We start from the raw sequence: 23,039 nt of genomic DNA, 5'->3' as shown, positions 1-23,039 counted from the left end.
GATAAAGGAGGAGGCTGGGGTGGAGGAGGTGAAGCTTTAGTATATAAAGGAGGAGGCTGGGATGGAAGAGGTGAAGCTTCAGTCTATAAAGGAGGAGGCTGGGGTGGAGGAGGTTCAGCTTGGCTATCAGCTGGCTATCAGCCAATCGCGGCTAGAGGAATGGCTTACATGAACTAACACTAAGCTCCATCAATTTTAGATAGAAATGAAATATCTAAAGAGGTGAGTTTTGATTTTTCATGATTTTTGATGAGTTTCTGATTAATTCAGATCATAATTATTCAGAGCCTGATCCAAGAGGGGAACTAAACTTTTATTAAGGCTCCAAAGCATTTGGTAATTTTGACATTGAGGTCCTAAAAACTGTTAAAATAGAGCTTGGGTATAAAAATACTGCAGTGCATTTAAATAATTTATAAGTGGATAAAGACAAGCCCTCAATGAGTTATAACTCATGCTTATAAAGCATTTTAAATTGCTTTCATTTAACAGCTCCTGTTCCTCATGTTCTTTATGTCATTTTCCCTCAATTTTCAATAAAATAGTATCCACAGAGACACTTAAATGGCACAAAACGACAACTAAATGATTCTAAAAACACATCATTCAGAGAGAAGTATATGCCTTGTTCTGCTTCAAGCTATTAAATAAGTCATGTATCGCTTTAATCATTTATTATTCATCTTTATTGCTCTGTCAAATTACTGTTAAGAGAGACATGATGTCTTAAGAGAGCTGCTGTTATCCACAGTTATTTAACTACATTAAAGGACAAATCTATTTCCCATGAATGATTAAGTCGTAAAAGACATCTGATGGCTCTTTATCCATCATAATTCTAAATCAGAGGCATTTCAAGGCTGAAAGATTACAAAAGCCATGGAGTTACAGCCATCATCCTCACAATGCTGCAGCCACACCTTTCATTTTAACACTAAAGTGGCAGGAATGTTAAACTGTCTGAGATCACTCACTCTCCTCATCGTCATCTTCTACAGGAGGACGAGCTGACGGCATCTGCTGGATCTCCCTCCTGGTCTCCTCGGTGGACTGGATGGGCCCCAGCTGGTGCTGCTGCTGGTTGACCCAGGAGGGGGTGAAGCCTCCGTCGTCCTGGGACAGACTGGAGGGGGCCGGGGACGCGGCGGCTGCAGACGTGTGATACCAGTGAGACTAAACAATGGCTAAACACTCTAATTGAAAAGTAAACATCCAGCTACAGATCCAGATCCAATCCATCAGTCATGGAGGCACCACACTCACCTTCTGGAGCTTCTTGCTGAGGTGATGTTGCTTCTGTCGAGTTTCTCTTCGGCCTGTCTGTGTCGGCCATGTTGACAAGCCACACCATTGTAGCTGAGGACGAAATCATTCGAAACATGAGAACATGAAGATTTGCCTTGCAAACAGAATCTGTGATAGTTAGAAAAGAAGCCATTTCCTTACAAACTAAACATTGTATTGCTGAAAATTAAGAACTTTAAAAGTCTTAAAAACATTCACTATTTAAATTGTCCTTTAAGAAGTGATGTTCTAACTAAATGCAATGTAAGCAAGCGTTGACAAACTCCACATGATTACACTGACTCTTACTATAGTGCTCTGACAAGACTGCAGGTGATGCGTAGCACCTGCACAGTTTTAGATTTCATCTTCATCATTTTCTTCAGTTTTCTCACTCAACATGGCTTATACGTTTGTTTTACTAGGTGGAGACATTTGAGCATGATCAATATCTATATACAGACATGTCCATTAGTTTTAGGCATGTAGGGTGCTAAGGATTTACAATGGGGCCCGATGCACCACAACTCAGGTAGGAGGGCGGCTGGAGTCATGTGTACTGCTCAGCAGCCAAGGTCCAGTTCATCTAAACTCTTTTGTCCAGGTCTTTTCACCCCTGGTAACACCAGGAGATCGCCACACTTTTTGGGCCCTTGCAACATCCACAGCATGACCAGGGGCTCATAGCAACCCAATACCTGCCTGGACGGTACCCTGCGCAGTGCTCACCTGCCACAACCCCCCTTAACCTACCCTAAGTGTTTGGGTTTGGTTATTTTTTCCAACACATCATTTTCCCATGTCCCTGGTAATATGCAAGGACATCCAGAGCAGGACTGGGGTTGTGTCAATCCTCCTTCCCACCCGGTGATGTTGTGAGGTGGCTTACTCGCTACATTTACGCCTTACATCAGCCTCAATTTTTGCCCCAAACATGACTGAAAGTTCTGCACGGTTCTGTTTATCCATATTTGAAATGCTATGACTTGTGTCAACTCAGAGACAAAGCTATTCAGCTTACAGCTGTCGGGGCTCGTCAATACAAAGCACCATTTGTTTGCATGCAAAATAAAGCACAAGGTGCCAGACTATTTACAAGGAGGACCAGAAATTTAGAGGGCAGAGAAATACATTTTTTGCAGTTTGGTTCCTAAACACCTGCGTATGTACACATTTCGCTACAGGAGGGTGTACAATAGAGCCCACCCTGCAGGCTGCAATGGATATTTTTGTCATTTTTACAGACCCCAGCAACGACCCTCTTCCTGCTTCCACATCCACCGTGCAGCTCAGAGGATGAAATTAGTCTGTGCTTCCAGAAGAGGGTGGTTTAAGAAGAGACGGATGTTTTGAATTGACTTTACAACTCTGTTTATGACATGCAGCCTTTACTCTGAACAGTGGCATTCACATCTCTGGCATAGTGATAAGAAAAATCTCCCAGAATGCCTTGTAGAGACTTAAAAATCCTGACAACACTTTATAGTCCAAAACTTAAAGTTGTTTCAATATATCACTGCCCTTTTTCTCTTCTTAAATGCCGTCAATGAATATTGATGTCGTATCAAACTTAGAGGGTTGTCCCAGATTCATAGGGAAAGATTTCCCGACTACTATTTGTAACTGTTTCAAGTGGCAAGGTGCAAAACTTAGACATGGGACTGAGTCTTTAGGCTTAGTTTGTTTTATTTTAATTTTGATATGATGACCTTTTTTTCTCTACTCATGCTTTTCACAGAGTTAACACATTTAGACATCTTACAAGAGTAGATGAGGGCTGGAAAAATGGGCTCATTCCTCTCCTGGGCTGTCTCCACCAAGATCCTCAGAGGCCCTTTGGGACAGAGCACCGCTAACAGATCTGAGGGAGAGAGAAGAAAGAGACCTGACATTAGCCACCAAGCAGAATGAAGCATCCTGACATGTCATCTGTGCCACCCAAACACTGTGTTAAACAAAGGAAGTGAAAGCATGTTACTGATTGAATAAGGATGACTTTCGTGCTCCTTTTCTAAGGCTGTGCTGCCACCTGTAGGAGGTCCCAGTACACTACACAGCTAAGTAGACTAAGAAACTGCTAAACCACAATATCTATATTGGCCAATCTCACTCATAGATGACCAGAAGTTGAACTGTTATTAAAAAAGAGGTGATTGTGGTATCCCTGCTTTTATTGACTCTACTTTAAAGCTGGTTGTTTCATCTCAGCTACTAATTAATAATATGCTCTTCTAATTTTCCTTTTACCCCTTAAACTCAGACACATATCTGAACTTTGGTGCACAAAATAACCCCCTCAAAAGGTCAAGATTCCTCCTTAAAAGCAGACTTAAGAGTTAAAGAGAGCAGTGATTTACCGTAGACAGATATGACGGCTAATATGAGCCAGGCGGTCCACTCTGGCAGGTACTTGATGAAAACCAGGGCCATGAGGGCGCTGATCATGATGAGGTAGGCCTGCTGGAGCCGGAGCGGTCCTTTCCAGTGAATACACATCATGCCAACCACTCCGAAGTTCCAGACTATTACCGCCAGGGTGAAGTAGTCCATGGCCACATTATAGGTCTTGAAAACCTCTCTGTGGGATGGAGCAGAAACATCACAGATACACCTGGAAACTCTGTCCTAGATCATAAAAAGTAAGAATACTTGACATTTATGAGTGTGTGGGAACTTCGGAGAGAGCTGAGGCTTACTTGAGGTAGATGTAGGAGAAGAAGAACAGCAGGAGGAGGGAGGAGAGGAAGAGCCAGCCTTGAATGACCTGTGAAGGAGATTTAATGTGATGATTTAATGTTCTTGAACATGTTCAGAGAGGTTTCCTGGGTTCATGAGAAGTTCTTCAGGATCAGAGGTAAAACATCTTCAAGAGTTCCTATCAACTCCAGTCATCTTATGATTAACCTTTGACTGTAACGCAGTGTTATAATATAACTGGACTTACTGTCAGTGTTTGCTTCCACAGATCTTACACATCTTTCACCCCATTTAAACAACACGTTAACAGTGATTTATACCCATTCAAGGCATCCAGATACCAAGTGGTGATCCCTACTGGTTTGTATGGATGCATCTGAAAGTGTACTGGGAACAGTTTGATATGTGATACCTCAGATGGCATACAGAGGTGGTCAGGGATGCATTCATCCAGACTGGACTATTTGGTTATACTATGCATTTTGAAAGACCAGTTTTAGGCTACATTCACACCGCAGGCTGTAAAGCTCAATTCTTATCTTTTCTCAGATCTGATTTTTTTGTTTTCCTGTTCACACTGCAGTCAACTTCCAAAAGATCAGATACGTATCTGATTTAGAACCACATACCAAAGTGGCCTGAATCTGATTCAAAACGGTCAGATTCAATGTGACTTGTGCTGTTCACACTGTCAGAAAAAAATCAGATACGAGTCACATGTGAGCAAAAAAAAATCAGATTCAGGTCACTTTTAACTGCAGTGTGAACGAAGCCTTAGTCTCACAACAAAAATACATTTTTAACTGCATGTAAACATATTGGAACAACTTCTAGATGAGAAATGTATGTATTAGGGCTGGAAAATTTATCGCAAATTAGATTACATCACAATATTGCCTACTGAAATTTACACATTGCAAAGGCTGCAATATTTCTTTCACTTAAAATGTGTCAAAAAATGCTCAATATAGTCATTTTTTTGCAGCAGAAATTTTATGCACATGATGCAAAAATTGAAGTGTCAACACGGGTATCCATTTAAATATGGCATACTTCTCACTAATCCCTGCTTGCATCAATGCTGATGCACCACACTGCTGCTGTCAAAGCTTGACCTCCACCCCAGCCTCCTCCTTTATAGCATAAAGCTTGTTGCACCCTCATATTCAGATTCATGCTACTATCTATTGTTTGCTTCTGAAATCATTTCAGTTTGCAATACACATTGCCAAAAATGTGTCTGTCCTCAAGGGTTTCTAGTTATGGCACTTCCTGGAAAGTCAAAGAATAGTTGACCAGAAGGAGTATCTTTAGAGCAGAGCCTTCTCTGCTAAGTAAAACCGCTTGTCTATTTAGCAATAAAATGGTTAAATGTATGATGTGTTCCTGACTTGATGTGGGTTATAATATAGAATGATATATTGCTTGAATTAAACGAAAAATACATAAGATGAGGATCCTAATAATAATCATGGTTTAAATTACAGTTGCAGTATTGGAGGGAAAAAAACGCAATTACATAATTTTTACAAATCGTTCAGCCCTAGTATGTATTTTTAATTTTGCAGTATTTTGGTGATAGAAGCATCTCAGTACCGTCTTAGCTATGTGAAGGTTTCAGACGGTTGTTCTTCAGGGCAAAAATGGGGCTTTTCCATTACATGGCGCGGCTTGGCTTGACTCAGCAAGGCAGCCCATCGCAGCAGTGGGTTTGCTTTTCCACCACAACCAAGCTACCTGTTTGAGGGCGTGTCTAGGACTGATGACGCAATGTTTTGCGCCCTCATCAATCTCTCTACACTGTCTGATCTGAATGATTTTATATTGTTTTAAAGTAAAAATTAAAGTGTAGTCCAACAGCACTGCAAGCTCCCCTCTTTCTATCCGCAATCAGTAAACAAACAATAATTCATGCTTATATTGAAAAACACTCAGTTTTTCCCAAATGAAGTGTCTCTGCTTGCCTTGCAAATGAATTACTCAGTTACAGATCTATAAATTTTGCAACGTATGACTTTGAAGTCCCTTTACTTTCCATTTTCTCTCCCCACCCCTAAATACAGTTGCTTTATGCTTAGAAAAATCAAGTCTAAAATGCACAAACTTAAAGCATCAACACTTGTTTTGTTGCACCAGTCAAGGCAGAAAAAACTTTTACCACTAAAAGTAGGAGTGGAACTAACAAAATTAGTTATGGTTCTGTTATGAAATTTCCCTGGAAGCCATCAGATCGTGCCAGCTTGCAGACAGAGCAGGCGCTGGCAAATATTAATGGGCTGAGGCTGTTTTAATAGTAGGTACATCTTTTTTGTACGGCATGTTGAAACATCCCTGCAATGAACTATTAGCACACAGAGTCCACTTTAACTCCACCCTAAGAGGCAACACCATCAGACTCACGGTTCTGCAAAGAGGAGTCATTTACTGCTGGAAACTGTTAAAGAGATATATAACCTGGAAAGACTCACCCATACTTCAAGAATTCAGCTTCCACAATTTACAAAGATTTGACATAAATGAAATGTCTTCAGGGTCTTGCAGAGACACCAGTGAAGGACAAAAGCAGGAAGTAAAGGCAGATCTCTTAGTATTTACCTTGTAGCAGCGGTACTTATAGAGCAGCACCAGCACTAAGGTCATGACGATGATCACAGTGATCATGATGGTGGCGTTCAGGATGGAGTTGACGGCTCTTTGTGCAACTGTATCCGTGTCTTCAGGGAACGGTGTGTAGATCCTGAGAGAGAGAACGTTCAGACACACACATCAATCAAAAGGCAGATCTTATGGATGAAATACATATAAATCAGAGCTTTTAATCAACCACATAGGACAAAAACTCCCACTTTTCTACCCTTTTATTCATCTTAAGGTTCTCAAATAGCTTCTTCATCAGAGCTCAAGTTCTACAATTTTATGTTGTTTGAGTCACTGAGGCAGACTTAGATTTAAAGGACTCATGCAATTGCAAAGCTGTGTAGGTATACAAACTATGTAAGTGTCATATATGAAGCACCGACTCCCTCTAGTGGCAGGACGGCTGTGTTGCAATCCATTTAAAGACTGGAAACTGATGAGCTCTGGATCAGACGCAAGTCTTGGGCTGAATAACTACATACTGTATATTCATCGTTTCTTAATTTGTTGACCATAACCTTAACAATCTAATTAGTTATTAGGTACAAAACTGTAAAAAAAAAAGCTAGCAAGTGTTTAAAAAAACCCTAAAAATTTCTTGTTTTCCTCACAACCCAGAGATTTCCAATGTTAATGTAAAGAGAAGACAGAAAAACAATAATTAATAGGGGTGTGATGAGACATTTAGCCTAATCGTATATATGCAAAAATCAAGGTCTACTTGGAAAAGTTCAAACCAGTGATCCTCAATGTGTGGCTATAGAGCCACATGTGGCTCTTTTGTGATGATTTTTGGCTCTTTTATGTCTTAATTTGAAATATCATTCCCAGTAAACCTCAGAAATCATCCATTGCAAGTCACATTAATTAGTTTGTTTTTGACTTTAATTTCAACCATTTTTGTCTGTATATTTTCATTGTCCTTACTTGAAATGTTTTGCCCTTTTTTACCATTTTGTCACCACTTTTAATGAATTTTGACTGCCATTTCTTTTTGCCACTTATGACCCATTTAAGATGCCTTTTCTCATTAAATGCCTATTTCCCCCTCATTTTTGCCACTCTTTAATACTCGTTGCCCATTTTCCCACCTTTTTGCAGCTTTTTGCCTGTTTCAGTCAGTTTTTACCCTTTTTTTTGCCATTTTTTTACTGCTTTTTGACCATTTTTGCAACTGTTTTTTGCCACTTTTCACCACTTAGATTGTGGCTCTTGCAAAGGTATTTTTCAACAATTTGGCTCTTTGGTTGAGCAGGGTTTAGTAACACTAGTTTTATACTACTGATCATCTTTCCCTGAATGTACCTCCTTCCATATAATTTGTCTTGTCTAGTCAAGACTCAAATGTGTATTTAAGAGCACAACATATCAAATATTCATGCATATTAATAGCGTGTCACATCCTTCACTTCCTATAGCTACAATTCCTATGAAAATAAACATAATAGAAGCATTCTGATAAACCTGGGGTATCTTTATATTTTGAAAACATTTTAAAAAAGTGAGTAGGCCTATAATGGTCTGAAATTTAAAAAGCTGCATGGATTCAATGATACTATTTCCCATCCTCTATCAGGAATCATCAACACTAAAAACATTTGAAGAAATCTGCTTGTCAGTCACACATTTGCTGTAGTCTGCAGGATTTTTAGTTTGAGATTGTTTTGTGGTCTGTTTTTTTTCATGTAGGCTTCAAACTATAACACACGTACATCTTTTTTAATGAGTGATGTGTGTCTGACAAGAAATGGCAGCTTTTCAGTAACTATATCTCTGATTTTTGGAGGGAACAAAGTGCTTTATGGCTGAGATTGTTCTAAGTTTACATCAGGCTATGTTACTTGCATGAGGTTTCCGATTCATGTGACATGCAGCTGATAGAGGAGTGGTGAGATAAATGGAGAGCGAAAGATGAGGAAGTATTGCAGCTACAGATTTACTGCACAGTGTTATGGTTTATTTTTCTGAAGTCTGCACAGAACGTACAGCTCAGACGAATGCACACAAGGGGTTGGGGGTTGTAGGCTCTGATTCAAATAGGTCATGGAGGAGTCGCTGGGCTCTGTTTTTCTACTGGCTGCTACACAAATGATTTTGAGGTTTCAGGAGCAATAGCAGCACACTTTCCACTTCAACAGCTGCTTAACTGTGTATGTATGCAGCCTGTTAACCCTCTGAGGAAATCAAATGTCAAAGATTTTCACATATTAAACACAATAAACATTAATGGCTAAAGGTTCTTTTTGCACAAATGTAATCTACCATTTCTGTGGGACTAAAGAATTAAATCATAATTATTCTGTGAAAAAAGTCTTCAAAATATTCACATTTTTATAAAAAAGTCCATGTGCTTTAGGGAATTTGAGTCATTATTTAAAGTGCCGTGACTCTGAGGGACAAATTACAGCCTCTCGGTGTTTTTTTCTCCCCATAATAAATCATTCAGGGTCTGTTCTGCAGTTTCTAACTCTGTGCACATGTGTAGTTCAGCAAAGCATGACATGATGACGGAACAACTTGCCATTGGGTGGCACAGCCCAGTCCCAATGCATTGTGGGATACAAAAAGACAATATGGCTGTATGCTAACCAGCAAACTGCAGGAACGATCTAAAAATGGATTATAAATGGAAAAAATTATGTTTAATATCCAAGTTACTGATGTGGATTTAATCTTTAAAGACCCCGCAAGGTCTATAAATCGAGTAAAGTTGATAATACTCACAGTCTCTGCCCGTCGTTCTGCGTGTAGAAGCTGACAGACTTTATGGTCGCCACGACGACCACCATGCAGAGGGTCACGGGAACAAACAGCATGATGACATGCTTGGCCCCGTATTTAAGAGTTAACTCCTCATCCTCGTCCTCCTCCGTCTCCACCACACGAGGCCGAGCAGTGGCAGGGGGCTGTCCGTTCTGCTCCGGTCCGCTGCCGTTACCTCCTCCACCTCCTCCATCACCTCCCCCTCCTCCTCCAGCTCCGGAGCCTCCTCTGGACCGCGCCCTGACGCCCTCCTGCGGCTGCCGGGTAGGTTCAGGGGACACGCTGGTCTCCTGAGTGCCCTGTAGGTAAGGGAAATAATCACTCTTAAGCTTTTGAGTTGTTATTCATATCATGCATGCAGAGGAACAGATTCATATGTTCATATTCAAAATGTGGTAAAACCAGAATGCAATGACTGTTAAATCTCAAACTCATATTTTATTCACAATAGAACTTAAACAACATATCAGATGTTAAAACAGACATTTTAACATTTCATGAAAAATATCTGTTCATTTTGAATTTGATAACAGCAGCACATCTCTATAAAGTAGGGACGGGGCCATGTGTGTAGCATCCCCTCTTCTTTCAACATGTCTGGGAAGTGAGGAGACCAGCTGCTGGAATTCTGGACACGTGTCTACGTTTATCTTGTTTTGAGATCTTTTATTAAGACTGAGCAATAGGTTGCTTGTAGTCGCATGATCCTGATAACATGCAAATGTCAGATGAGGAGTAGGAAGTGAAAACACTAGTAAAGACTCGAGGAAGATGCTTAGTAGAGCTGGTTATCTGGCTCCTAAACAGCTCTTTATTTGGCAGTGGCTTAGGTTTTTAAAAGTGGATTAAATAATGACAAAGGATGGAGGAAAGGAAACTGGCACCCAAACAGGAGCTAGCTACAGTAGCTCATATTGAAGAGCTGTTTTGTAGCAAAGGCTCGTTGATGAACGGCACATCTCTTCTACGTCAACAAGGTTTATTTGGTTTATAGTAGGGCTGGACAATTAATCAAAAACTAGATTAAATCACAAAATGGCCTGCTGCATTTTCAAATCACAAAAGGTGCAATATTTCTTTGACCTGAAATTTGTGTCAAAATACCAGTTTGAAACTTCTTTTTGCAACAGAGATTTTATGCATGACATATCATCAATCTTTCAGGTGCCATGTTTTTAGAATAGTCTACAAGAAATTCTACTTTCTCCATTTTGTACTTTTTCTTATTGAATATAAGAATGACAAAAACCCTTCAATGCAATAACTTGCTTTACTCTAATTTGCAATACGAGTAAAAATCAACAGAATTAGACACCTTTTTTTCAAGATTTATTTTTGGGCCTGTTCATGCCTTTATTGGATAAAGGAGGGACAGTGGATAGACTTGGAAACAGGGAAGAGAGTGGGGAGAGACATGCGGTAAAGGGCCACAGGCCGGATTTGAACCTGGGCCGCCCGCATACATGGGTAGCGCCTTAAACCACTCGATCATCTGTGTGCCCAGAATTAGACACTTTTAAAGAACTGTTCAACCCTTGTTTATTAATAAAAAAAGTTAAGGAATAATCACACATTTAAGAGCAATTGCAATGTTGGGGAAAAAAAATCACAACTAGATTTTTTTCCAGAATTGTTCAACCCTTGATGATAGCACATCACCGTTTCAACTCAAAGCATGTTTGTGACAAAAAAGGCTCAGCTAGCCTCTTCGCTCAGTACAAGAATCCTCAAGACTCCAGCCTCCTTTCATCTGACTAGACAACGCTAGGAGGTCTGCAGGACTGAGAAATTTGTTATTTTACTCACCTCCACGCTAGGTTAATCAGTTAAACTGTGGGAAAAAAAACACATTTTTTTTTGTAAAGCATAGGGCTCATATTTAATGCATGTAGACATTTTCTGATAACTCCATTTTAGATGTCCATTTAGAGCAGGGGTGTCAAACTCAAGGTGGGGGCCAAATCCGGCCCATGGAACGATTAAATCCGGCCCACAAGATCACATCATATTTGTATTATAAGTAGCCCACTATGGGGTCTGCAGATTTCCTCCTGTATAATAACGTGAACTTCAACTTGACTATTTAAAATATCCTTGTTAAGCCATAAAAATCTGAAAAAGTAAAGAGCAGAGATTTCATACAAAGTCAAGAATGTGGGAAAGAAATTAATTTGTGTTTTTATTTAATATTTTCAATTTTGCATCTCAAGATTACGACTCAAACTTATGATTCTGACTTTTCATTTCATGCTTTGACCTTTCCAACCCATAATATGGACTTTATGTCACATTTTTATATTTTAGATTCCCAATTTTAAGTTTTAAGTCATATTTTAACCTTTTTGGCTTCTTACTTTGGCTTTCTAGTCAAATATTTTTACTTTTAAACTCATGATTTCAAATTTTTTTCCCATATTTTGACATTTTAAATAAATACTTTTTACTTTTTATATCATATTTTGACCTGTCAGATTCCCAATTTTGAATTTTTAAGTCAACATTTTGAATTCTAGCTCATACTTTGATATTTTAAACTCCTAAATTTGGGTTTTTGATTCCATATTTTGACCTATCGGACCTACAAATTCAATTTTTAAGTCATATATTCACTTTCAAACTCATGATTTTAAAATTGATCTCATATTTTGACCTTTCAAACTCATGATTTCAACTTTCTCTTCGCTATTTGCACTTTAAAAACATTATCTTTCTATGTTTAATATTGTATTCTGAGCTTTTGAACTAATAAATTGGAATGTTTATCTCAGATTTGAGCCTTTAAATTGATCATTTTTATGGTTTTTGAATTTCTAAATGATTTATCATCAGTGCTGTTTTTTAAATATATTTTATTACTGGAGAAAAGGAGGTTGATGGTTATGGTTAAATGTGGACCCTGCTAGGCCCTCAGATTAGACCTAAATGCTGTGATTGAGTTTTAAACACCCCTGATTTAGAGCTTTAAAGTACTAACTTCAACTCACCAGAATCACATCACTGCAAAGACTCTATTCTCTGTGTCATAACTTTTTCACACAACCTATGAAGAACAACTTTCTCGTATGAGAGTCATCATATGATTTGTTTGTATTGATTCCCTGTAAATGTAGAGCTTATAATCTGTTTTTCCTCTTCCTCAGAAATGTATGGCTCCCTTTCAGCCATTGTTGTTTAGAGGCCTTGTCCGTCTGCATGTCATACAGTCAGCCTAAAAACAGAGCCCTGTTGTGATTACCATTTTGGCAGAAATCATGAAGCCCTACCCAATATTCTCAAATTTGCAAGCCACAAAAAGGGATTTTCCACAAATCGTTTCAATCTTCAGAACAAAAAAAGACTTTCCTAATACTCAGGCATGAGCATGCAATGAGCTCGCAGAGGCTGTTTAGCAAGCAGTTTGTGTAAAGAGAGGGTGTCACAATGTGCAAACTACACATAAAGGGAACTAGATTTGTGAAACTGACAGCCTCAAAATTTGAGCATTGTTTAAAGTTTGTCCCCTTTTTAATTTTGTCTTTAACTTCTACTTTTAGAGGCCAAAGGAGAAACCAGAGAGGCTGTTATAAATCCACATATGCAGCCCAAATCCTATCTATTAAGTCAACAAGAAAAACTTTTCTATTTCGATTATTTTATTTGCATTAAACGTATAACAGCCAACAATTAGACAAACACTGACCAAACTTGTCAGACCATTTGTGTCTAAAATGACACAGTTCTACCTGTTAGACCGACTTTTTCAGGGATAACAATGTTGTTTTTCTTCCCACTCCACCTCAGGATCTATCACATCAGAACAAAATAAGCCTGGAAATCAACAAGACTGTGAGAAGTAAAACTGTCAGGCGAGTCAAGACAAGTGGCAGCCCTGAGATGAAGCAATCTCACCATCAGGTACGCAGATATGAAAACAGGAGAACTCTCTGGAGAGAGACTGTTCTGAACAGTGAAAGCTGCTCCAGCTTTTCAACAGGCTGCTGTACAGAATGACCTCCCTGTGTGGTACAACACATTGTTACTGAGGCTGGGAATAAGGTCAGGTCGGTCCCACGGCCACCAGAGATACAGAACACTTTACTGAGCTCGTTTTAAGTTGAACAGCTGCTTACGGATGCCCTGATCACATTTTTGGAGCTGATCTATGAAGGCGTATTAGGGCCACTTAAAACATACAAAGACTCAAAGCATCTGTATTTTAAAAAAAGCAAAAAAACTCAAAATATTTTCAGTTTATGAAGTAACGAGTCAAGAAACCAAACTCAGAATTTTGAAATTTGCAAGTTCATATAAATTTATGGGGAAAGACATCTAAAGCTTTTGGTTATAAAGCCGTAAATTTTGACTTTATAAAATAGAAAACTAAAAGCTTTTGCAACATTATAAAGTCCGTAATTCATGAGAAGCACAACTCAAAACACTGGTTGGCCCAGAGCTGTCTTCTGGATGCTGTCTGTGTTGTTTTCTTCTTAATAGCCCCGGTTTACAGCAATGTAAAGGTCAGGAGCTGATGATAATGTGATGATTCTGATTCTTGAAATCACAAGTAGTTCCTTATTGCTCAGTCCAAATAAGAGGTATGATTTGATAATGCTCTAAACTGCAGGACATCTGCATGACAAATGGTTCTATCTGGAATAATTAGCTTTTATCATCTCTGCCAAGGAGGTTATGTGTTTGTTAGTTAGTTGGTTTGTTAGAAACATAACTCAAAAAGTTGTGGACAAATTTTGATGAAATTTTCAGGAAATGTCGGGAATGGCATAACGAAGATCTGATTATATTTTGGGAGTGATCCGGATCACTGTTTGAACCAGGAAATTTTTAAAAGATTCATTACTATTGGGAGATAGGGCTAAGGCGGAGGTGTGCGCTCTCAGATTGTTTTTCTAGTTATAATAGGCTATTTTGAACTTAACAATATCAAAAGGATAATATCAAAGGATCCTGTTTACGCGTTTTGTTTTTTAGAGTGGTCCTTATATATGATAGTACCGTTCCCCTCTGGGTGAGCTCTGCCAATTCCAATCATCTCATCATATTTGTGTTTTGATACCCTCCTGCCTCTTTCTAATCCCAGCGCAGCTTCGGCAGATGGCTGACGACATGAGGTTCCTGCTTGTTAAAGGGAAGGTTTGCCTCGCCACTGTGGCGGTGCTAAATACTGCTAGTACTGAGCTCATGATGATTAATGCTGGTGAGAGACTCTTTGAGGAGTGTCTCCAGATAAAATCAGGTAAGAGTTACAATACAATACAATACAAGAACTAGCACGTTAGCAAGTTAGCATGATACAAAGTTTGATTTTGATAGAGCAGCTAGTTTAGAGGCTGGTTGACAAAATTGTTTAACATTAAAAAGAATAAAAATTCCACCTCCAAACAACGGTATCCAGTTAAGTTTCTCAGCAAACCTAAATTTAATTTTCTTGAAGTTACACTGGAACACATCATGAGGACTTCCACTTTGCCTTTTGATCCTTTAACAGACTGGACTCTAAACACATCACAGTTTACATCATGCCAGCTAAAGAGCTGAGATCTAGGGCTGCAAAATTATTGTAGTCACAATCATGATGTCAGGCAGGTCAAGTCAGTACTCAAAATGTTAACAGAAACGCCCACAGGAAGGCCTTTAAGTCTCCAATAGTACCACTATTACACTTTGTAAAAAAAAAAAAAAAACTTGATTTCTTTGGACTATATTAATTTATTTTGAAAGCATTACTGTAAAAACTATCACTATTCTCTGCATCTTCCTTGATAACCAAGCAAGTAGACTCATGATACCATTACGTATTCAAAATTGCAACCACATATAGAAATATTGTCTGGAACAATCGCAATTGCCGATATTACTAAATCATGCAGCACTTCCAACAGCAAACCTATGTTAGCTAACAGGGTTAATGCTCTATCCCAGATCTCAGTTTCACCCCTACCCCTTGTTATTGAATGCCCCTCTGCCTCTTAATACAAAGTTAGAAGTAGTGAAATCTTCCACTTTGAAATGGGGTGACCCTTCTCATTTTAAATGTTTGTTTAGAATCAAAATGACTATAACGCATTAAAACAACATTATATTACAGTTTGAAACTGTTGCAATGAATTTCAAATCTTGCAGATGATCTCGGATTGGACTGTGACTTTGTAAAATCCCAGTTTGAAGGGCTCTACCACTTCTTCCCATCCCCCCAATCCAACAAGAATCAGGAAACCCTTCCCCTAAATGTGAACATGCACAACATAGAAGCAAAGCTAATTAGGGCTGGGAAATTAATCTAAAATTAGATTAAATAGCAATATGGCCTGCTGCAAATTTAATATCACAGAAGTTGCAACGTTTACATGAAATTTGTGTCAAAATACCAGTTTAGTAAACTTTACAAAAGCTTCACATTGAACAGTAGGAATAAAACAGACTTTATTAGGCAGTGCTGGGAAAAAATAAGCTAAGGTAGTCATTTCAGAAGAAATGTGGCTTCAAATTTGGGAAATTCAGTCCTCCACCGCACACTTGTCATTCTGGCATGATTTCTGCTGGAAAAACCTAATGCGATTCTTTATTACCCCAAAACAGAAATCAAAGTTAAGTGGGTCACAGATCTCTTGCTGGAGGGGATGTGGGATGGTTTCTGCAGACTATTTTCATATTTTTTTGGTCCTGCCCGTGTCTTAGTACCTTTTGGAATGATGTGAAGCAGTTAACTGTAAAAACCTTGGACATAATATTTGATTTTTCCTTCACCTCTCTGTTCCTTGGAAAAATACCTGATTGTCTTCGTAGAAGTGATGCATATCTTTTTAAGATATTCATGGTTGCAAGTAAGGAAGCAATTGCCAAGTGCTGGCTTTAAAAGAATCCACCAACTGTGAAACTTCTTGTAAACATTATAGACTCTATTTGCATAATGGAGAAAATGACTTTTACATTGCGTCTTCAAAAGGAAAAAGGAGAGAAATATTGGGAAAAATGGGACTGCCATAAATGAAAAAATCTCAGTTTTCATTTAAGATTGTCAGACTGCTCTTTTATGCTGTGCCTATATTTTTTATGTCTACTTTTATAATTTTGAGAATTGTACCAACCCTTGTCCTCAACTGTTCTATGTTTACTTATTTTGGAAAAATTTAAAAATTAAAGTATGAAAAAAAGTACCAGTTTGGAACCTTTTTGCTGCTGAGATGTTATGCATTACATGTCACGCAATCATTCAAGTGCCACTTTTTTTTAGAACAGTATACAAAAAAACTATTTTTTGTACATTTTTCTGATTGAATATGAGGATAACATAAAAATGATTACTCCCTTCAATACAATAATTCAGATCCAGTTTGCAATACAAGTCAAAATAATCACAATTAGCAATATTAACAAGTTGAAACATGGTTTTATGTTGATGTGTTCAAGGTAAGCTTGGTAAAATGATTATTAGACAAATGCAAATAAAATGTCAAGATGCGTTCCAATGTCACATTGTACAATATAAGATAGATATAATTGTTCGTTTCAGTGTTTTAACTTAAACTGTTCTCAGTGTGTACCACTTCTGTTAAAACTGCTAATAAAGCTATGTAAAATTAATAATAGTGGTACTGAGAAGGACTCTGACTGATAAGGAGTATTGATAATGGTAATAATAATGGCATTATTATCAATATAAATGAACAATCCCAATCCCTATTTATCTTCCTCCACTAATTAAAATGTTTAAAAATTCTCTGAAAACCTGTACTGGTCTAACTCAGCTGTCTGTCCTCACTGACTTCATGCTGACGTGCCAGGCCACAAAAGGCTTTCAAACACAGACATTAAAGTTTGTGGTTCTGTTATGATGTCAACAAACTCTCCTGGAGGCTTAAGGTTGTTATTAGGACTCTGACAGCAGAGAGGAACTTTGACTCTGAGACACACCCTTATTTACAGTACAACAAACAGCTCACAGACATTTATATCCTAATGTTTCCAGCTAAGTGATTCACAATCATTCCTTCAGCTCAGCACAGTCTATAAATGTCTTTTAGAATAAGAAACCAAAATGACCAAACTGACAAAGACAGATGACTCACTACTACCTTAACACTGAAACACTGGAATGCACACGTCCTAAAACTGCCAGGTAATAATTACCTAATGCATTCACACAGACACAGACCAGTGTTAGAGAAGCTGTGAAATCATACTGACCACGTTGTTTTCGATATCCTCTGCATTATTTGCCATGGTTGGCCCTGATGACGCTTGTCCTCACATGCAAACAAAATTCTTCTGTCCTGTAGAAAAAGAATGAGAAGTCAGACTTATGGCACAATTTTGGTGTGATTTATACAAACGCACGCCAGAAACATGCTTCATAAAAACAAAGATGAAAGTTTAAATTCCCTTGGCAATGTTGCTTCAGATAAAATAGAGTAAAACCCATACAATTAAATTATTCAAAGGTCTGGAGATACAGGGTGTTAATTGTTTTAGCAATGTCAACATGTTTGAGGTAAATTTGTTGTATAAATTGTCTCTACAGTGTCTTCAAAAGCCAAGAAACATTTTTTTGAGATTCAACGACAATTGTCAGTACAACACTTTGATTGTGTCAACCAGGTCTGCACCAGACCTGTACCCCATCTCTCCAGGTAGCTTCCCAGCTGATCCCTCCACCCCTTAAGCAGCCTTGACCCAAGGCCTGGTCCATCCCACTGGGTACTGGACACTCAATATGCCATAAGCTAGATCAGGCCCCGAAAAACATACCAGGTAGGTACCTGTAGAGGCACAACAGCCACTCCTGTATCCAGCAGCTGACCATTCCCATCCCCATTGTCCTACGCACAACAGCATTAGACACAGTCTCATCAACGATACCCAGAAATATGCAGAAGAGAAGTCATCATAAAGGAGTCCAATCTCTGGCCATAAGTCAGCATCCAGGCCTCACAAGAATACAGCAAAGCTGGGAGGACCAAGGACAGACTCTTGACTTTTGACTGCATGCTCAGATACCAGTAGCACCACACTGCCATACCCAGTCAACCCTAACCCTAACCCTAAAGCTCCATGTGTGAGGCCAAGTCTGCGGTTGATCTCAGCCTCATCTGTCATTTAAATCAGGGGCTCTCAACCTTTTCAGCCCACGACCCCTAAAATAAAGGTGTCAGTGACCAGGGTCCCCCAGGGCCCAGCCAAACTGGGGGTCAGCAAAATCATGGTCCATTGTAAAGTTAAGCTGTGGAATTTTATATTTAACCTGAATAATAACCACTCTTATCAAAGAAAAAATTTTAATTCATTTGTGTAGTAAGTAGCCCTCTTAAAAATGTAAATCTTTTTGTTAAAAACAGAATTAAAACACATTAAAAATAGCTAAAATGGGTTAATAATGGCAAAAAATGGTGAGATTGGTGGTGAAATTCGTTTTTAGAAGTAGCAGAAATGGGTTTGAAATGCCAAAAAATAGATTAAAGTGGCAAAAATGAGCATAATAAGTGGTTAAAGGGGATTCAAAAGTGGCTGAAATGGTGTTTAAGTGGCAAAAATAGGTGGAAATTTGGTGAAATGGGATGAAAATTGATATAAACTGGCAAAAAGGGTTAGCTGAGGGAAAAATAGTCAGAAACTGGCAAAATGGGCATAGTAAATTGTGAAATTTGGCTTAAAAAGAAGTAAAAGGGGTTAATAGCTACAATAATGACACACAGAGCCGACAGCAGGCAGAAAGTTGCAAGATTTGGTTTAGAAGTGGCAAAAACAGGCAGAAAAAAAGTGGTGGAAAGGGTTTAATTTTACAAAAAATGATTGGGGAGAAAAGTGATTAAAAATGGGTTAGAATTGGTATAAAATGGCAACAGTGTAATTCAAAAATGTTCTTAATGTTTTTAAGGCATATGGAGACCCCCTCTCAGTGTCTCACGACCCCCAATGGGGTCCCGACCCCAACGCTGAGAACCCCTGCTTTAAATAAAAATTTAGCCAATGGCTGATACCAGTGTTTTAAATTATTGCTTCTTTTGATGTCATACTCCCACAACTCCAAACTTTTCTCTCATGTCTAACCACAAAAACAGATCAGTTTGTCACACCTTCCGCCCAACAATAAACTCTTCTCTGAATCAGCCACTACATGTGTCAGCATGAAATTAATACAAAACAGCAGATTAACATTTGAGCACAAGTTCCTACCCAAAATATTTGCTGATGGCCTACATTTGTCAAAAAGGGCCAATAAGGATGTTAAACCGATGCATCCGCTCATCCCTACATCTTATTTTATAGGTCATCTTCTTAAAAGCTGTGTTGTCATTTCAATAAATCATACAGACAGAACACAAATAAAAAGTGTCATCCATTGGCAGTCAGCAGCCACCTGTAAGGATGAATTAACAGTTATTCCATGAGTGGTCTGAGTTGCTACTAAAAGTATCTATTAAATAAGCCAGTGTGCACTCAAAAACAATACAACCCCCCATCACTGTTGAGGACTACTATCAGCGTTGGCTGGACTATTTTTGGACAAAACAAAGACTGTGGACAACTAAGCTCTCGCATCTCACTGGAATGAGATCACTGCATGCCCAACGTGGGCAGGAGGAACGATTACAGTGGCCTTTAACTATTTCACTGCACATTAGGGCAGTGGTCACTACCTAAAGATCCACTATGTGGTTAAAAACTTTACTTTACAACTGATATTTCATTTTATCTGCAGCACATTTAAGTTGGTGGAAACAGTCTAACAAAGAGAGAACGGGTGAAGAATGAAACAGGGGTTCATGAAATTGGACTTTGCTGATACAAGTGCAGCTCAAAAAAACAGAATATCAAGTAAGTTAATTTTTTATCATGATTTACTTCAGAAAATCAAACTTCCACACAATCAAAGATCCACTTATATATGTTAGGGATGCACGATATTATTGGCCAGATATCGGTATCGGCATGTATCAAAATTTTTGCCGATACTTACATCCGATATTTTGGCCGTGCATATCAGCATATATCAACTGTAAAATTTGGCCGTATTTACTAATAAATTAGTGGAGTTTTAGGCTGAACTAGCAGACCTATGTAAGTTGAGATCTTTTCATTTATCCATTCTCATTCTTTAAACTTTAACCCCTTAAAGCAGGGGTGTCAAACTCATATTGAGTCCGGGGCCAGATTTGCTCTGATGAGAAGTCCTGAGGGCCGGACTATTTAGGCCAGGATTATGAAAGTCAATCGCGGATTCTGCAACATTTAAACATAAACTGTCAACCTCATTTTCACAATTGGTAAAATATGAAAAAATATAAATAACACTGATAATAAATCATTCTGAGATTAAAAAGTAAAAATGCTAAGTTTAAAGGCTCAAAGTCTGAGATAAAAAGTCAAACTTATTAGTTCAAAAAGTCAAAACATGAAATTTTAAGGAAAAATAATGTTTTAAAAAGGCAAATAAACTAGATAGTAAGTCAAAATCACAAGTTTAAAAGGTAAAAATATGACTTAGTCAAAACTGGGAGATGAAAAATTAAATGCAACATTAATTTATTTTCCCTCCTTCCTGACTTTTTATCTAACTTCCTTTACTCTTTACTTTTTCAGATTTTTATCATTTTACAAGGATATTTTAAATCATCAAGGATACGTTTACATGTTTATACTGGAGGAAATCTGCAGCCCTTGTACTGGTGGGCCAGTTATAATAGAAAGATCGTATGATCTTGCGGGCCAGATACAACTCTACAAAGGGCCGGATTCGGCCCCCGGGCCTTGAGTTTGACACCTGGGCCTTAAAGCCTGTTGTATCATATTTGATACATACTTTTTTGACACCTCTAGCTCATCAATATGATCATAAATCACTAAAAAAAAAAAACCTTCTGAATACAATCTGATAAATGATTTAAAAAATGCCCTCAATTGGATTATCAGTTACCAAAAACACCTAATTTATCAAATGAGATACAAAATATATATGTTAAATTTTATGGAAATTTGGATTTCAGTATAAAGTGAAATAAACATTTTAGTTAAAAAAAAAAAAAAGATTTTTCTGGCTGTAATTTGTGTTCTCAGGGTTTAAGGGGTTAAAGTTTGTTTTAAGAACAAAAGTTTGTTTCCTTTTTTCATCCTCAAACCTAAAATTGTGTAAAAAGGACGGAATTTTCAGTTATGTAAAACATTTACATATCGGTATGGTTTTGCTAAAATAAATCTATAAATATCGGCAAAAATCCAATATCGTGCATCCCTAATATAAAAACATGTATCAACATATATTTCCTTGTTCATCATGGGTAGTGTTAAAAGTGTCAGTGCTTAAATATGGGTAAGGATAGCAGGACAGTAACTGAGGGTGTCACTGTTTACTACACTTACAATCTGAAATGTTGCTGAATTATCAGTGTATTTTCATAATTACATGTTGTTTTACGATTTTTATGATAGAAAACGAGAATTACCTCAATACTGCTTACGTGAGGCTTGTTTTTTTTTTCTTGGTGATAACAAAAACCGTTCACACATCGTTTAGTATCACCTGGTATCATATCAAGGTTTAAAATTCAGGTATAAAGGTAACCCTGAATATAACGTTGATGAATCTGGTAATATGATACAGGAAAATAATTATTTAAAATGATGAAGATCAAATAACATCTCCAACCGTTGTCACCCAGTATTTCTCCATATTTCAGAGTTCGTCTTGTTGATAGTCTCCCTGTCCGCATCACTAGTGGAGGTTTTTTTAATCATTAGCGAGGAGCTAAAAATGCTAAATGTTAGCCAATAATGTAATAACGGCAGAGCAGACAGCGGCTCCTCGGAGCGGCTAACGCCAAACAACAGACACAGCTCAGACCAAAAACAGCTCCTAGGTATCAACATTAAAAGAGGAACAGTTTACTTACTGTGAACGACTCGTAGTTTTCTGGGCTTGGCGTTCAGGTGTGTTTAAAACCCGGGCACTTTCCCCTCTTTGTTGTTCCTGTCTGCTCACACAGTTTCCGGTCGCTGGTCTAAACTACTTCCTGCTCGCGCGCGCACTCAGTGTGCGTTCAAGATCAAACCGTTGTTAAACATCTTAGAAAAAACGGTAATAAAGTGAAAGTAGAGCCGATACAAATAGGTTAAATTAGAGAAATAGAGTTATAACCTCACCGATTGAAGGAGTCATATCACGGGAATAATAAAAAATAGTCCTGATATTACGGGTTTATGGTTCATGATTTTTGTTGTAAAATATAGGAATACATTTTTCACATTTGGGGGATATAATAATATTACAAGAATTGAGTCTAACTTGTACAGGAACAATATACTACGATTAAAGTGTTTGAAACAACTGATGTAAAATGATGATGTTAGATAATGGGATAATTCTGATGAATTCCAGGAGGAGCGTCGTAATATACCAAGAAATAAAGCTATAATATAGAAAATAACGTCTCTCTATTTGTGCCTTTAAAAAGAGTCAGAACTCTATATTCAGACATTAGCAAACTCCTGTTACGAAAAACTGCTAAAACTGTAACCCTGTGCTCCAAATTTAAAATATTTGTTTGAATTCATGTAAAGATACTGTTTATTTATTTGTCTCCCTTATGTTGTAATGATTATTTTTATTATTGTATTTTCTTTATTTACTTAGTTTAATTGTCCTCCTGCTTACTTTGCTTTCCTCA

General features: G+C 38.0%; 1 protein-coding gene across 1 annotated transcript in view; it reads right to left on the bottom strand.

Annotated features, from left to right (window-relative positions):
• Window positions 1-22,365, bottom strand: part of psen1 (presenilin 1) — a 28,231-nt gene extending 5,866 nt beyond the window's left edge. Inside the window, exons 1-9 of the mRNA XM_041812852.1 lie at window positions 22,266-22,365; window positions 17,566-17,651; window positions 9,343-9,680; window positions 6,577-6,718; window positions 3,981-4,048; window positions 3,642-3,862; window positions 3,047-3,145; window positions 1,264-1,356; window positions 975-1,148 (exon numbers count right to left, since the gene is read on the bottom strand). Of these exons, the coding sequence (XP_041668786.1) occupies window positions 975-1,148; window positions 1,264-1,356; window positions 3,047-3,145; window positions 3,642-3,862; window positions 3,981-4,048; window positions 6,577-6,718; window positions 9,343-9,680; window positions 17,566-17,601 (1,171 nt within the window). The 5' untranslated portion in view covers window positions 17,602-17,651; window positions 22,266-22,365. The remainder of the gene's footprint in view (window positions 1-974; window positions 1,149-1,263; window positions 1,357-3,046; window positions 3,146-3,641; window positions 3,863-3,980; window positions 4,049-6,576; window positions 6,719-9,342; window positions 9,681-17,565; window positions 17,652-22,265) is intronic.
• Window positions 22,366-23,039: the final 674 nt, after the last annotated feature.

Source organism: Cheilinus undulatus, linkage group 18 (assembly GCF_018320785.1).
Source record: "Cheilinus undulatus linkage group 18, ASM1832078v1, whole genome shotgun sequence".
NCBI classification, from domain to species: Eukaryota; Metazoa; Chordata; class Actinopteri; order Labriformes; family Labridae; genus Cheilinus; species Cheilinus undulatus.
The sequence above is the reverse complement of the archived record's forward strand: the minus strand, read 5'-3'. Positions and strand labels throughout refer to the sequence as shown.